General features: G+C 32.3%; 2 protein-coding genes across 26 annotated transcripts in view; both read left to right on the forward strand.

Annotated features, from left to right (window-relative positions):
- LOC139528746 (cingulin-like) overlaps positions 1-13,911 on the forward strand; it is a 108,989-nt gene that overhangs the window by 61,568 nt on the left and 33,510 nt on the right. For all 25 annotated transcript variants that reach the window (XM_071324898.1, XM_071324908.1, XM_071324893.1 and 22 more), the window contains 2 exons: positions 12,678-12,864; positions 13,289-13,723. In XM_071324898.1, the coding sequence (XP_071180999.1) occupies positions 12,678-12,864; positions 13,289-13,723 (622 nt within the window). The remainder of the gene's footprint in view (positions 1-12,677; positions 12,865-13,288; positions 13,724-13,911) is intronic.
- On the forward strand, positions 2,557-6,599 carry LOC139528975 (serine-rich adhesin for platelets-like). The gene is made up of 2 exons (XM_071325218.1): positions 2,557-3,002; positions 3,413-6,599. The coding sequence occupies exons 1-2, from the start codon at positions 2,557-2,559 to the stop codon at positions 6,288-6,290; spliced, it is 3,324 nt and encodes a 1,107-aa protein (XP_071181319.1). The 3' UTR covers positions 6,291-6,599.

The following is a 13,911-nucleotide window of genomic DNA, read 5'->3' on the forward strand; positions in this document are numbered from 1 at the left end:
AGATTTTTTTCTTCAAATAATCGATCATAGATATTTTTCTTATAAAACTTTTAACAGCATCATGCAATTCATTACTTGACGTCACTAAGTATATTGGTTTTCAGATGTTTTAAAAATATCAGTGCAGTATGCTTTTTGCTAAGATTAAAACCAGCAAGTATGTCAGTTTTAAAATCTGATACCAAGCAGCTCTTTTGGCAAACCATTTACCGATTTGTGCAAATACAAAGCTTTGAAAAATGCACAGTAAAAGTTTTATATGCAAGTTTTCTTTTTTTAGGGTAAATTTCCTCTTTGCTTGTTTTCTTATTGACTTTCTCCTCTAATTCTGTTATATATAGGCTGGAAATACTTATATTAATCATTTTCCTGGTAAATTCCAATATATCAGCAATAATGAGTTAATATAAACCACAGATTGGTTTTTAAACTAAAGACTCCATCTAATGTCAACATTCAAAGTCATTAATTTGTCTTAGTAATGGAAATTTGATGTAAAAGTTATTTAAGGAGTTAATCGGTATTCAATTAAAGCTACAATAAAAGTTAGATTCTAACTTCAAAAGTAAATATTTTAATGTCTTTCACATTCAATATTTTGCTACAAGGTAAATCATACACAAAGCACTGTGCATATGTTATTGTAGACACAAACTGACACACTTTAGGATAAATTCCTCATTAGATCATTCTTATCTTTATAAAAAATCTCCTGTGAGACAATTACAGGGTAGATAAATTTGTTACAAATTTGGTCTGCATTTCAATTCAATTTTATATCAGAAATGATATGTGGTATCCATCCATGACTCAAAAAGCAAAGGAACAGCTCTTTTATTGCTGTTCTTCATCTGAAAGTCACAGTGAGGCCTTCAAAATGGAGTCAAAAAAGTCTCACCTTAATGCAAGTTTAAGACTGCCCCGAGCATGTTTAAGTTTTTATAGACATCACTAGCTTTGTCAATTCGTTATACAATTATACAAAACTTGGACAAAAAGTTTATCCATCATCTCGATACAGGATCATTATGTAAAACTTTAAATATAAAACACATGTTTTTTTATTTTTCATATCTTTCATATTGAGAAACGGACAGTTTTGTTGCAGTTAATATTTAGATACCATACAGTATTGGGCTAAAAGTTTTCAATCATCAATTTCATTTTCAAATAGTCTTTGAAATTTATTATACTTTAGCAGAAGCATCTTGATGATCAGGAGATATAACTTCCAATACAGTTGACCTACTTAAGATGCAATAGACCACTTTCGAGTTCATCCGTCACCGGAAAAAACTCGTCAATTATACACGCTTTTATCACTGTCATTTGTGCGTTTTGGGGCGTCGTCACTTCCCTTCCAATGTTGAGCGAGTGGTTGGAAAACTATAATTCTATATTATACGAATTATTCGGCAAATTGAATTTTCAAAATTGACAATCAACACTGCTGTCATTAGGGAATTGTCAGTAAGTACCTACAGAGCAACCATTATTTCTAGTTTATCCTGCACAAAGACGATCACTCAGACGCTTGATGAACAAAAATAGTGCAGGGATACAGGCGACCCCCTCTATCTGGTAAATGACGTCATAAAGGCGTGCATAATTGACGAGTTTTTGCCGGTGACGGATGAACTCGAAAGTGGTCTATTAGACTTATATTTACTGTTGTGTTTGAATAGAAACTGTGTGACCTTGAAACTTACCTATATGACCTTGAATTTTAACTGTATGACCTTAAAATAGTTACTGTAGGAAACTTTGGCCTTGAAATAGAAACTGTATGACCTTGAAACATAACTATGACATTAAACTTAATGTATGACCTTGAAATAGTAACTGTATGATATTAAACTACAAACTGTATGGCCTTGAAATTAAAACTGGATGACCATGAAATAGCAAATGGATGACCTTGATATAGAAACTGTATGACATTGAAATAGAAACTGTATGACCTTAATTAAAACAGAAACTTTATTAGCTTAAAATGGGAACAATGTCAAGAATTGATGTTTGTAACCAATTCCTTACCTACTAGAAATGAAATATTCTGATTTCAAAATCAATTATACATATAATCTCTTTAGATGATTTTTAGTATTTATCAGGGATTATAGCTTGCAGGTAGAGTAATTGTAATAGTTTCCATTTAGAAATTTTTATTTTTCTGGTCTCTACTGTGTAATTCAACATATTAGATTTAATGTTAGGTTTGATATTAAATATTGATCATGGTAAAATCAATACACTCATTGTAATTCATCCTCTCCTTTTAATGCATGTTTAAAGAAGGGTATGATATTGCAAAAATATTGAAATCTAATTCTATTTTAGACTGAAATGAAACCTGCTTTTGAAAACAAAAGGATTTAAGAAATTCAAATGTCCAAGATTATATAGTCAGTACAATACGACAATCAAAACAATCAGACTATTCAGTACAATACGACAATCAAAACAATCAGACTATTCAGTACAATCAGACGATCAAAACAATCAGACTATTCAGTACAATCAGACGATCAAAACAATCAGACTATTCAGTACAATATGACAATCAAAACAATCAGACTATTCTGTACAATACGACAATCAAAACAATCAGACTATTCAGTACAATACGACGATCAAAACAATCAGACTATTCAGTACAATCAGACGATCAAAACAATCAGACTATTCAGTACAATACGACAATCAAAACAATCAGACTATTCAGTACAATCAGACAATCAAAACAATCAGACTATTCAGTACAATACGACAATCAAAACAATCAGACTATTCAGTACAATACAACAATCAAAACAATCAGACGATCAAAACAATCAGACTATTCAGTACAATACGACAATCAAAACAATCAGAATATTCAGTACAATCAGACGATCAAAACAATCAGACGATCAAAACAATCAGACGATCAAAACAATCAGACTATTCAGTACAATCAGACGATCAAAACAATCAGACGATCAAAACAATCAGACTATTCAGTACAATACGACAATCAAAACAATCAGACTATTCAGTACAATACGACAATCAAAACAATCAGACTATTCAGTACAATACAACAATCAAAACAATCAGACGATCAAAACAATCAGACTATTCAGTACAATATGACAATCAAACCAATCAGACTATTCAGTACAATCAGACGATCAAAACAATCAGACTATTCAGTACAATCAGACGATCAAAACAATCAGACTATTCAGTACAATCAGACGATCAAAACAGTACAATCAGACGATCAAAACTATCAGACAATAAGATTAATTAGAATGAAATAAACACTAGTTTGTAATCATTAGAATAATTTAGTTTCAGTGCTTAAATAAATATTAGAATATAATCACTTACATAATTTAGTTACATTTTTCTCTTCTATTTTTTGCAGGAGGAAAAGGGATAGTGCTGACTACAAGAATTATCCAATAAGTTCTAGTGATTCATATTCTATCACAAGTCGCGACCAGTTGACTAGAAGTTCGACGTTTGATGAGGTAGATAGTGTGAACTCTGCGTCATACGATTCCAAATTTTCTCGTCAATCAAGTTTTGACGGGTACAATCAACCATACTCAAGTCGTAGTAGTCTAAGTACATTTTCTCTGTCAGGATTATCTCGGTCTGCTAGCCAGGATGGAAACTTTTCTGATTCAAGAGCATCATCTCTGACAAGTTTGATTAACAGTGCAGAAGGGTCACACAATTTTTGCCCTGAAAACGCATATTATAGTCCATTGTTAGAAAAACTATTTGAGGATGCAGAAAGTTTGAATTTATTACCGAAACAGAGAATTGGATGCGTTGGTGGTAAGCAAAGTAGGACAGATTCTAGAGGCGACCTGATTCTTCCGGATGATGAAGAGGAAGAAATACCATTTGCAAAATATACCTTTAATAAAAAACCAGAAAGTACTGGGAGTAGATCTCCATCAGAAAAATCAAGTAGTTCAAAAGATTCGAGAGAATCGAGAGAATCTTTTGACAAGTCTGTCAAAAGAGCTCAGTATCTTCAGTCCACAAGTAATGATTCCTTCTTATCCAGCTCTCTGACATCAAGTCACTTTGATCCAGAAAGCCCATCCTCAAGTGGCAAAATGGATGGCAGAACAGATTCCACAGACAGAAATCATGGTGGCAAACAAGTATCATCTCATTGGACATCATTTAATGCTAACAATGAGCCAATGATATATCCAACTCCAATGCCTCATGGGTATCCTGGGCAGCGGCCAAATTTTCCATTTCCTGTCCAGCCAAATCCCCCCTATTTTCCTCCTATGTCGTCAGGACAACAACCACCTGATCAGGTTCTTATGAATCTTGGCTTTGGGGATGATGTAGAAAATTTTCTTCCTGCAAGATTTGCACAAGACTGGAAACAAAAAATCATTCAAAAACAGCAAGAAATGTATCTAAAAGCTCAAGCAGAACTGTACTATCAACCAGTTCATCTGCATCAACGGAATAATTTCACCCGACAAACCTCAGAGATAACAAGCTCTGATTCATCTCCAGAAATGGATTTGACATCTAGAAGCAGTATTTCATCCTTGTCTAGAGCAGGGTCAAATTCTAAAATAACCACATCTAGTACAAATCCAAAACAAGCATTGCTTATTGAAGAGAAAGTTATTGCTGAAAGACAATCTAGTATTCAAAAGCTTAGAGATTTACTACAATCAGACAGTGTAATTTCTTCTGTAAATAAAGAGAAAAATGGAAATGATTTACGGAGGAGAGAGGCAGAAAACAAAGAAAAAGCAATGGACTTTAAACGTAAACAGTTTGCGAGGGCGAGACAGAAGTCACTTCCTATCTATCTGGAGCCTTTGAATGAAGAAGATGAAATTTCAGCCATTAAGAATAAACTGATTAAGGCCAAATTACACATGGATAGCCAATCAAATGGATCGACTAAAAGTCCGTCAGAAAATTCAACTTCAGATCAGAGTGTGTCATCAAGTGCCCGAGGGTCAGTATCATCAAGTACCCGAGGGTCAATTGGCGATTCAAATTTTACAGACTGTGACATAAACACCTATTTGATTGATAAAGAAAATGGAAACAAAAGTGTAGAAAAAGTTGAAGAATTCAAAATAGAGGGAGACGACATTAATAATCCTAATGTGCCTAGCATATGTGTAGAAAATAATACAATGTCAAATGAAAGTATTGAAATAGATGAAATTCTGGGAAACCATCGTAATGAGTTACACGTAGAGCCAGCTATGATCACGGTTGTTTTAAGTGATACAGATTCCAAACACACAGCACCTAGACTTTTGTCTCATTTGACGCCAAATTTTCTTGGTTGGGAGAGTGATGATAAAATGTCGCGACGGAGGTCTTCATCTAGTTTATCCATTTCACCGATGCCTTCTTCCCCAGTTACCGTTATTGAAGTTGGATTAGATAATCAAAACGATAGTTTGGAAAACGTCACAGATAGTATTGATATGGACGATTTTAATCACAAAGATTCGTTGTTACATGATTTTTCTGCTACTCTGGAAGAAAAGATAAATCATCCTAAGGAATATCTGAAAAGAGGGGATAGTTTAGTTTCTCAATCTATTGTAGAGAGTGATGAGAATGTTGAATGTTCTACCATGAAAAAAACATATATTAGTCAAGTGAACCATGTGCTACAGAAAAATTCAATTGAAATTGAGATTCCAAACCTTGAGTGTCAAGATATGTGCATTCAAGCAGATGATGGTTCTCTGTCACCAATTATCAGATTTACTGACTATGAATATCTGTTTCAAAAACTTGTAAATGTGGATGACGGAAACTTGTTTTATTTAGCAAAACACTGTGGAACTCAGTATGAAGCTCAACCTGAAAATATATCTCTGGACTCAGATAAGATTCAGTGTTTTTTTAACAATACACCAGAAGCTTCAAGTAGTCGCAGACAGTCCTTCAGTGGACCAAATTTATCTCTTAGTGGACCAAATTTACAAAAGGTCCACAATACATTTCACAAAGACGTTGAAGTGCAGACGGATTCTGAAAGTAAACAATCCCAGCAAGAAATGGGGATTCAAACAGATGAAGATTTAGCTTCATCCAGACCAAGAGTTAGGGAGATTTCCACATCCACCAGCCAATATATCACACGTTGTAGTTGTTCTAGTCGATTTGATAGGTCAGATTCAGATAGTTCTAATGCCTCAGATATTCAGCTCTCTCTTCAAGCAACTATTGATAGACTGGAGAAAAAGACCAGAAAATATAGAGCTTTGTATGGCAAAAAGGACTAGAAAATATAAGGCTTTGTATGGCAAAAGGACTAGAAAATATAGAGCTTTGTATGGCAAAACGGACTAGAAAATATAGAGCTTTGTATGGCAAAAAGGACTAGAAAATATAGAGCTTTGTATGGCAAAAAGGACTAGAAAATATAGAGCCTTCTATGGCAAAAAGGACTAGAAAATATAGAGCCTTGTATGGCTAAAAATATTAGGAAATAAAGAGCTTTGTATGGCATAAAAGATTAGAAAATATAGAGCCTTGTATGGCAAAAAATACTAGGAAATAAAGAGCTTTGTATGGCAAAAAAGAATAGAAAATATAGAGCTTTGTATGGCAAAAAAGATATCTTTGCCATATTTTTAATACGCCCTACTACGTATACAAAAGTCCAAGGCTTTGTATGTATGTATTTTTGGTCCTGTAACTCTTTAGAGATTTTTTTGCATACAGATTTTTCAAATCAGTCAAAATCCGAGTATAAAGGTCTATCTGGGTATGAACTTTTTTTAATATGTCCCAAATTAGCATTTTGAAAATCCATCCAACTCAAGCATTTAGTTTTTGAGTAGGACATTTTTGTTTATAAGAGTTGTTTTCAGACATGATTAAAAATGGGTTTTGAAATACATTGGTTTCATTTTTGATTTCAGCAGTTATGACCCCTAAATTATGGATTTTTTATGTTGTAATGTCAGTTTTAGATGAATTTTCATAATCAATCAAGTTTTTAGCTGGGCATTGAAAAATTATACTAATTTGTGTCTTTTGACATCTCTGAAATATTTACTTTAAGCATATAATTGACCCTAATGATGAATGAGTTGTTTTACTAAACCTAAAGATTTGGGATACTAATTTTCGTGGTTTTGGGCTGGGTGAACCACCAATTTCAATACTCAATGAAATAGGAATTTTTTATAAGCTTATGTAAAGACATTATGAAAACCACGAAATCAAATATCCATGAAAACAAGATTTTTCAACAATCAACGAAAATTTGTACCCACGAAAAATAAATGAATCCGCAGTATATGAATAGCTCATAGCTGATAGAGTGATAGAGCAGATTGTTACCTGGAGTAATCATTGTCATCTGAGGTGAACCCCAGCTCATAGCTGATAGGGTGATAGAGCAGATTGTTACCTGGAGAAAACATTGTCATCTGAGGTGAACCCAAGCTCATAGCTGATAGGGTGATAGGGCAGATTGTTACCTAGAGAAAACATTGTGATAGGGTGATAGTGAGCAGATAGAGAAAACATTGAATAGCTCATAGCTGATAGGGTGATAGAGCAGATTGTTACCTGGAGAATACATTGTCTGCTCATAGATGATAGGGTGATAGAGCAGATTGTTACCTGGAGAAAACATTGTCATCTGAGGTGAACCAAAGGTTGACAATGTCTTTTCTTGGGGTAACAATCTGTTCTATCATGCTCTCAAGTATGTGTTATTTAACTTTTTATACTGAATGTTCTGTTATTACTGTGTATTAAATTTTAAATTCAAAGTAATTAACTATGTACGTAACCATCATCCACAATAAACAAAGCCCATACTTGATCTCCCTGAAGGATAATAAAGTATTTGCCATTGTCTACCTTGTATTAACCAATCAAAATCAGGCATTTTGACATGAAGTATGATAAAGTTTTTTATTGCCATTTAAAGATGCAGAAACTATATTCAGCATCATTTTTTAGATTCAGGTATAGTAGTGCCTTAAAGTAAACTAACATCACAAAAGATTAAATAAGTGCATTCAATTTTTTTGGCAATTATATTATTCAGCTATTTTGACGAGCTATATATGTTGTAAACCGCCTGTTATTGTTTCTAATTACATGTAATATAATGACCGTAAGTGTTTTAACATTTAAAACTGATGTACATGTATATGTTATATTAAGTATTTTTGCTTTGTTTATCATTTTTATCATATTTATTTTTATAATTGTACATAAAGGATACATTTATCTTCAAATATATTGTTTTTGTGGCTTCAAAAGAATAGACTTGATTGTTTCTTATCATTATTGTCATAAGATACATGGCACAGTTGTAACCTAATAAGGGATGATTTGAAACCTTTCTATTGTATTCATTATGAAAGTCAAGAAATCAATTTCTACAAATAAGGCAAACGTACGTGATGGAAATTGTCAGTTGACTTTTTATTGAAGTTTAGTGCACTTTATTATTTTTTGCATTTTTGCATTTCATTTTGAAACCCATATGAGATACTAGATATAAAATTCATACAGCAAAAATTATCAGCGAGACAAGAACTGCAAATAAGCTTTCACGGTTGAAACCTTTAATCTACTTTTGTTTGAGTTATTTCCCTTTATTTTTTTTATTTTTTTTTACTTTTTGCGTAATATCTTGAAGTGTGTACTAAAGACAAAAATCTTTTAAAGGCAAAAACAATCAGCAGGACAAGATCTACAAATATGTCAATAGGGTTGATATTGTCAGTTATCTCTTTGTAAAGTTATTGCCCTTTTATAATGATTTTTACCTAGAAATAGCTTTTGCCAAAGATGCAGTAAGTTGAATAGATTGCACAGTGAGTTTTTAAATTTTGGCACATTAATTATGAAATCATTTTAATGGATTAATGTTTAAAAAAAATGAGCACTTTCTATTGGAGAACTTTGAATATAAGTGATACCCCCTCCTAAAAAAAAGTTTTATTGACTAATGTTGTGGTTACAGTTTGTTTGTCGTGTTTTTGACATTCCCTGCTTTTATCTGCAACTGTTTTTAAAGAAGGTCGATGAAGTTTTATATTTGTTTGCAACGATAGGAATTTGAAAGTCTATATTTTTTTATTTGCATTAGTTGAGAGAAGGTCTTTAAAGTTTTTACAATGCATAGTATTCATAATTTTATAAGTGTTACAGAGTATGTATAAAGATAAGTGTATATGCTGGATCATATCACATGTTTAGATTGCCTTATATTGTTATTGTGATTTTGTATTTTCCTTTTGTACTAATGTTATTGTATTTATGTTATATATGTAGCTGGTTCTACAATAAACTTATATTTATACAATATTTGTTACTTTTCGGTTATTGCGACTGCTTTTATATCTTACAACAGGGAACAGAGAAAACAAAGGATATTGGGTATCTATCCATGACATAAATATCAGTACATTCACACAAAAAAAGTAAAAGAACAACACTTTAATTGCTCATATCTCAAAGTCAAAGTAAAACCTTCAACGCAGAACAAAAATTCTCACCTTACTGCAAGTTTAAGACAGCCTCTAGCACGTGTTATAGTTAATTGAAGAAGACCCCTCAGTGACCTGATATTGTTCACATCCTTTTGCTTTGATCATTTAATTATCTTATTGCCAATCATACAAATATATCAAATCTTTCTATACAATAGATCTGTATAGAAAAAAAAGTTCAAACTTTACAGGATTTTACAGAATAACAAAACAAATGCTCGACTATACTAGATAATACTGAATCTTGTTAACCTCAAAGCTCTCTATCTATTAGTGATGAAGTATTCTTATACAGACATGTTTAAACTCTCAAACCCTGGTGAATAATATAACGCAGTGAGTATAAAAAGGGAATATTGATCTGATAATCGTGTATATAATCCTAGGATTAAGATCATATGTTATATTCCTGATTCAGTAGTTGTTGTTTGTTGATGTGGCTCATTTCTCGATTCTTTTAATATAGATAAGACTTTTGGCTTTCTTGTTTGAATGGTTTTTCACTAGTCAATTTAGGGGTCTTTTATAGCTTGCTGTTTGGTGTGAGCCCTTAGGCTCTGTGTTGAAGACTGTACTCTGACCTATAATGGTTCACTTTTACAAATTATGACTTGGACAGAGAGTTGTCTCATTGGCACTCGTACCACATCTTCTTATATCTACTATAATAGTAATACTTTGACACTAACAAAACCTGATGAAACATTCAATATAAGGTAGCAAGTACAATTCCAGTAGTAAATGAGAATTTTCTGTATTTTACTCATTTACCGGAAAGCAAATTAGGGTCGACAAACATGACTTTTTATGCCGTTTAATTTCACGGTGTCTTGTTTTAATTATAGCTGACAACCAACTGGTGATACGTAACAAATATTTATGTACTTATGGAATTTGTTCGTATTATGATCGATAGTAAACAGATTTAATAATTTAATTATTATTTAAAAGACATGAACCAATACGATGATATAGCATTTCAATCTGAAACATTTATATCTATTTAATTATACACATTGTATAGTATACATTCCTAGTGACAATCAAAACGCTGCCACACTTTATAATACGTCGTAATAAATATATTCATTCCCGGTAACCGTAGCATGATGTTTATGATAGATTTGTCACTGGCTGGATGAATTATTTCAATGGTTACATTGTTGAAGGTATATTGGGTGTGATAATTCTGACTTCATAACGGTATATTATACACGGTACTTTATTGATAGGAACAAAATAAATCCTTTATACTAACAAATGCAGTGTTGACTTGTTTTCATTGAGGATGTACACGGATAATAGTAAAATATTCAAATCACATACGATTTCCATTTAAAAAGTGTAAGATTTACATTTTCTCTTTAAATTTTAAGTGATATTTTTTTTCTTATTCAATTTAACGCAATACATAAGTACTAGTTACTTTCACTTTATATTATGAAGATACGTCTAGAGATCTATAGATATATTTGTTGTTCAATTATAAGCAGATCTTTAAGACCCTTATGAATGATGCTTTGTTGGTTAATGAAAACGTTAAAAGGAATGTCAATGAAACTCATGTCAGACCATGTTTGATGAACTTATAGTGCTCTCTTGTGTTTAAAAAATTCCTTCTTAAAATATTGTGTTATTACATAGTGTTTCCGTTTTAAATGCAGTCATATTTATACTAGTTTTGTTAAGTTAAGGAATTATTCATGAAGATTCATTAGTGATCTTTTGTATTATGTGTCTGATGGGAAAATTATGAGCTGTTCGTGATACTCATTGGAGAATAATTTGAATGAGATATTTATAAGGATGTTAGGAACAAGAATTAGAAATCATTAAGATTTTACAATGAGTGGACTACGATCTCTAAGCTCCTACCATAGGAGCTATAGTATGTCCTCTTTATCATCAATAAGGTTTGTAATATAATTGTCTGGATATTGTCATTCTGGAATATTGTTACTTGTAAAGCCAGCAATGATGCTGTCTCTTGAAATCATGATTTTCAATCTTAACTATCTTTTGTAATTGTGTAGATTTGTGACAAAATTTTGTATTTCTGTTGATCTTACTGTTTGTCTCGCCAGCAATGAAAGTTGGTGTAAGCATAACATAGCTGGTGTTACTTTTTGGCGTCTGTCGTGTCAACAATGGAAAAGTTGTCTGCTTAAGTTAGTTTGATATAAGAGCTTACTTGTGATAATTCAATGACATTATCTGTAAAGTTGTATTACCATGAGTTTGATGACTATATTTGAGGCCCTACTGCTTGGGTAGTAAGCTTGATAGGAACTACATTTGATAGATCAATGAAATTTTCCACAAAGTTGCATTACTATCAGCAAATATCAGTTTCATGACTATTTCTTAGCCCTAAATCTTAACCATATTTGATGGCATTTCATGATTACATTATGGTTGATAGAGGTCTTTAAAAAATTATCCCATTGCCTGTTTGTTCTATATGAACACATGTACTGCAAAGCTGTATTTAATAATGTGTACAACAATTTAAAAAGAACAAATTACTAGTAAATGGTTTAATTATAGATAAATCTTGTGACTGTATAGGTTTGAAAATTAGTGATTGCATTCTATACACTGTTTGTTATTTAGGTTGTACTTGTTGAATAATTTCATTTACATAAAAGAAGCAAAGAAGCATTAAATAAATCATGTCTTTTTCACCCTTACAGACGTAGATCTCACAACAATGGGTCTGAAAGTCTTAGTTTAATGAAGCAAGTTTAATGCCTTCTGCATATTATTCACTAAGAAAGAGATCCAGATAAATCTATATTTCAAAAAAATTGTCATGTTTTCTTCATGTTTAATACAAGTGTCATATGTCAGTCACACTGTGAAATATATTTTGTGATAATTGTCTAAAATCTCAATTCTCCACACCTTGTATCTAAGGCCTAATCATTCACAATACAAATATACATATAGGTAAAAAAAAATGTGATAATTGATTCAACAATTTACATATTATTTTTCTTGCTCTGTTTCTGGGTTCAATGGACTTTCTAGATTTAACAAGAAATAAAGCAAGGTGTGGCAAAACATCAATGAGGCTGCAACCATATAAGGTCAATCAATATCCACTGTGGGTCTGACAATACTCAATCTATGTTTTGTTTGTTTCAGATCATCCTCTTCCACAAGAAACAGCAGTAGACGGGATAGCTTAGATGACGAACGACGAGAGATACAGAGGGAATCAGAAAGAATCCAGAGAGAAATAGAAATGGAGAGAAGGGGACAGTCGTTCTCACCAAGACTGACAAAGTCTCCTACAAGAGGCATGCTTAGTATTACTGGGGAGCTTCCAAAGGTATGACAAGTTAAATTTGAACACTTAGCCTCTGTTTTCTGCAATATGAGCTATTTTCATTACATGTCAACTGACTTTCATAGAGACTATTTCAAAGGTCATATAACAACACTAATTTCCATGATAGTTAAACTGACAAAATTATAAGGATTTTATCAAAGACAACTATATATGGTATAAGATTTGGACTCACACACATAGAGATACACACATAAACATATCTTGTTTGATTTTTTTTTTCAATGATAAGTTTAAATGAATGCAATGCAATTTGCTGTCATGTTTTACTACTAACAAGAAATCTATTTAAATGCCATTGTACCGCTTTTGTAGTTATACATTAGAAAAATAGCCTCATGTAGTTTTGTGTAATAATATCTATTCTTCTAACATGTTAATAAAAGGAATGCGCTTTATTTTACAGTCTACATCCTACAATGATTTATCTGGAAATGAGGGAAGGAATTCTCCTAGGCTTGACCACAGCAGTTCTAATCAATCAAGGACTAGTTCATTGTTAGAGAGGGCAAGAACTGGACTGTTCCAAGACAGATTTGGCCCCTCTAATGAAGCTTCAAGTCCAGAGAGCCTTGGAAGGTCAAGGTCAAGTTCATCACCTGAGAGACCTAATTCATCTGTGACCTTGACTAATCCTGAAAGGAACAGTTCATTACGGGATAAATTCTCAACTTCTACGCCTAATAGAGCCACATCAAATAGTCCTCTTCGTGATAAAATAAACACCAGAACTGCAATTGAATTGGACTGGTCCAGTCCTATGCATTCTAATCTCAGTAGTCCAAGATATACCTCAAGTCAAAATGATCTGAATAGTCCTAGAAATGGAGAGGATAAACTTGTAAGTACTCTTATATAGTCACATAAATATTCTATGAAAATATTTAAATGATATTTCTATTTAAACAAATCTGACAGTCCACTTCGTTGGTATATTCTTGTTTTAGGGAATTTGCACTGAGAGTAGTTTATAATTAGTTTAAATAGAAAGTTTATATACCGGTTTAACCTATTTCTGATTATTTCTTG

Source organism: Mytilus edulis, chromosome 6 (genome assembly GCF_963676685.1).
Source record: "Mytilus edulis chromosome 6, xbMytEdul2.2, whole genome shotgun sequence".
Lineage (NCBI taxonomy): Eukaryota > Metazoa > Mollusca > Bivalvia > Mytilida > Mytilidae > Mytilus > Mytilus edulis.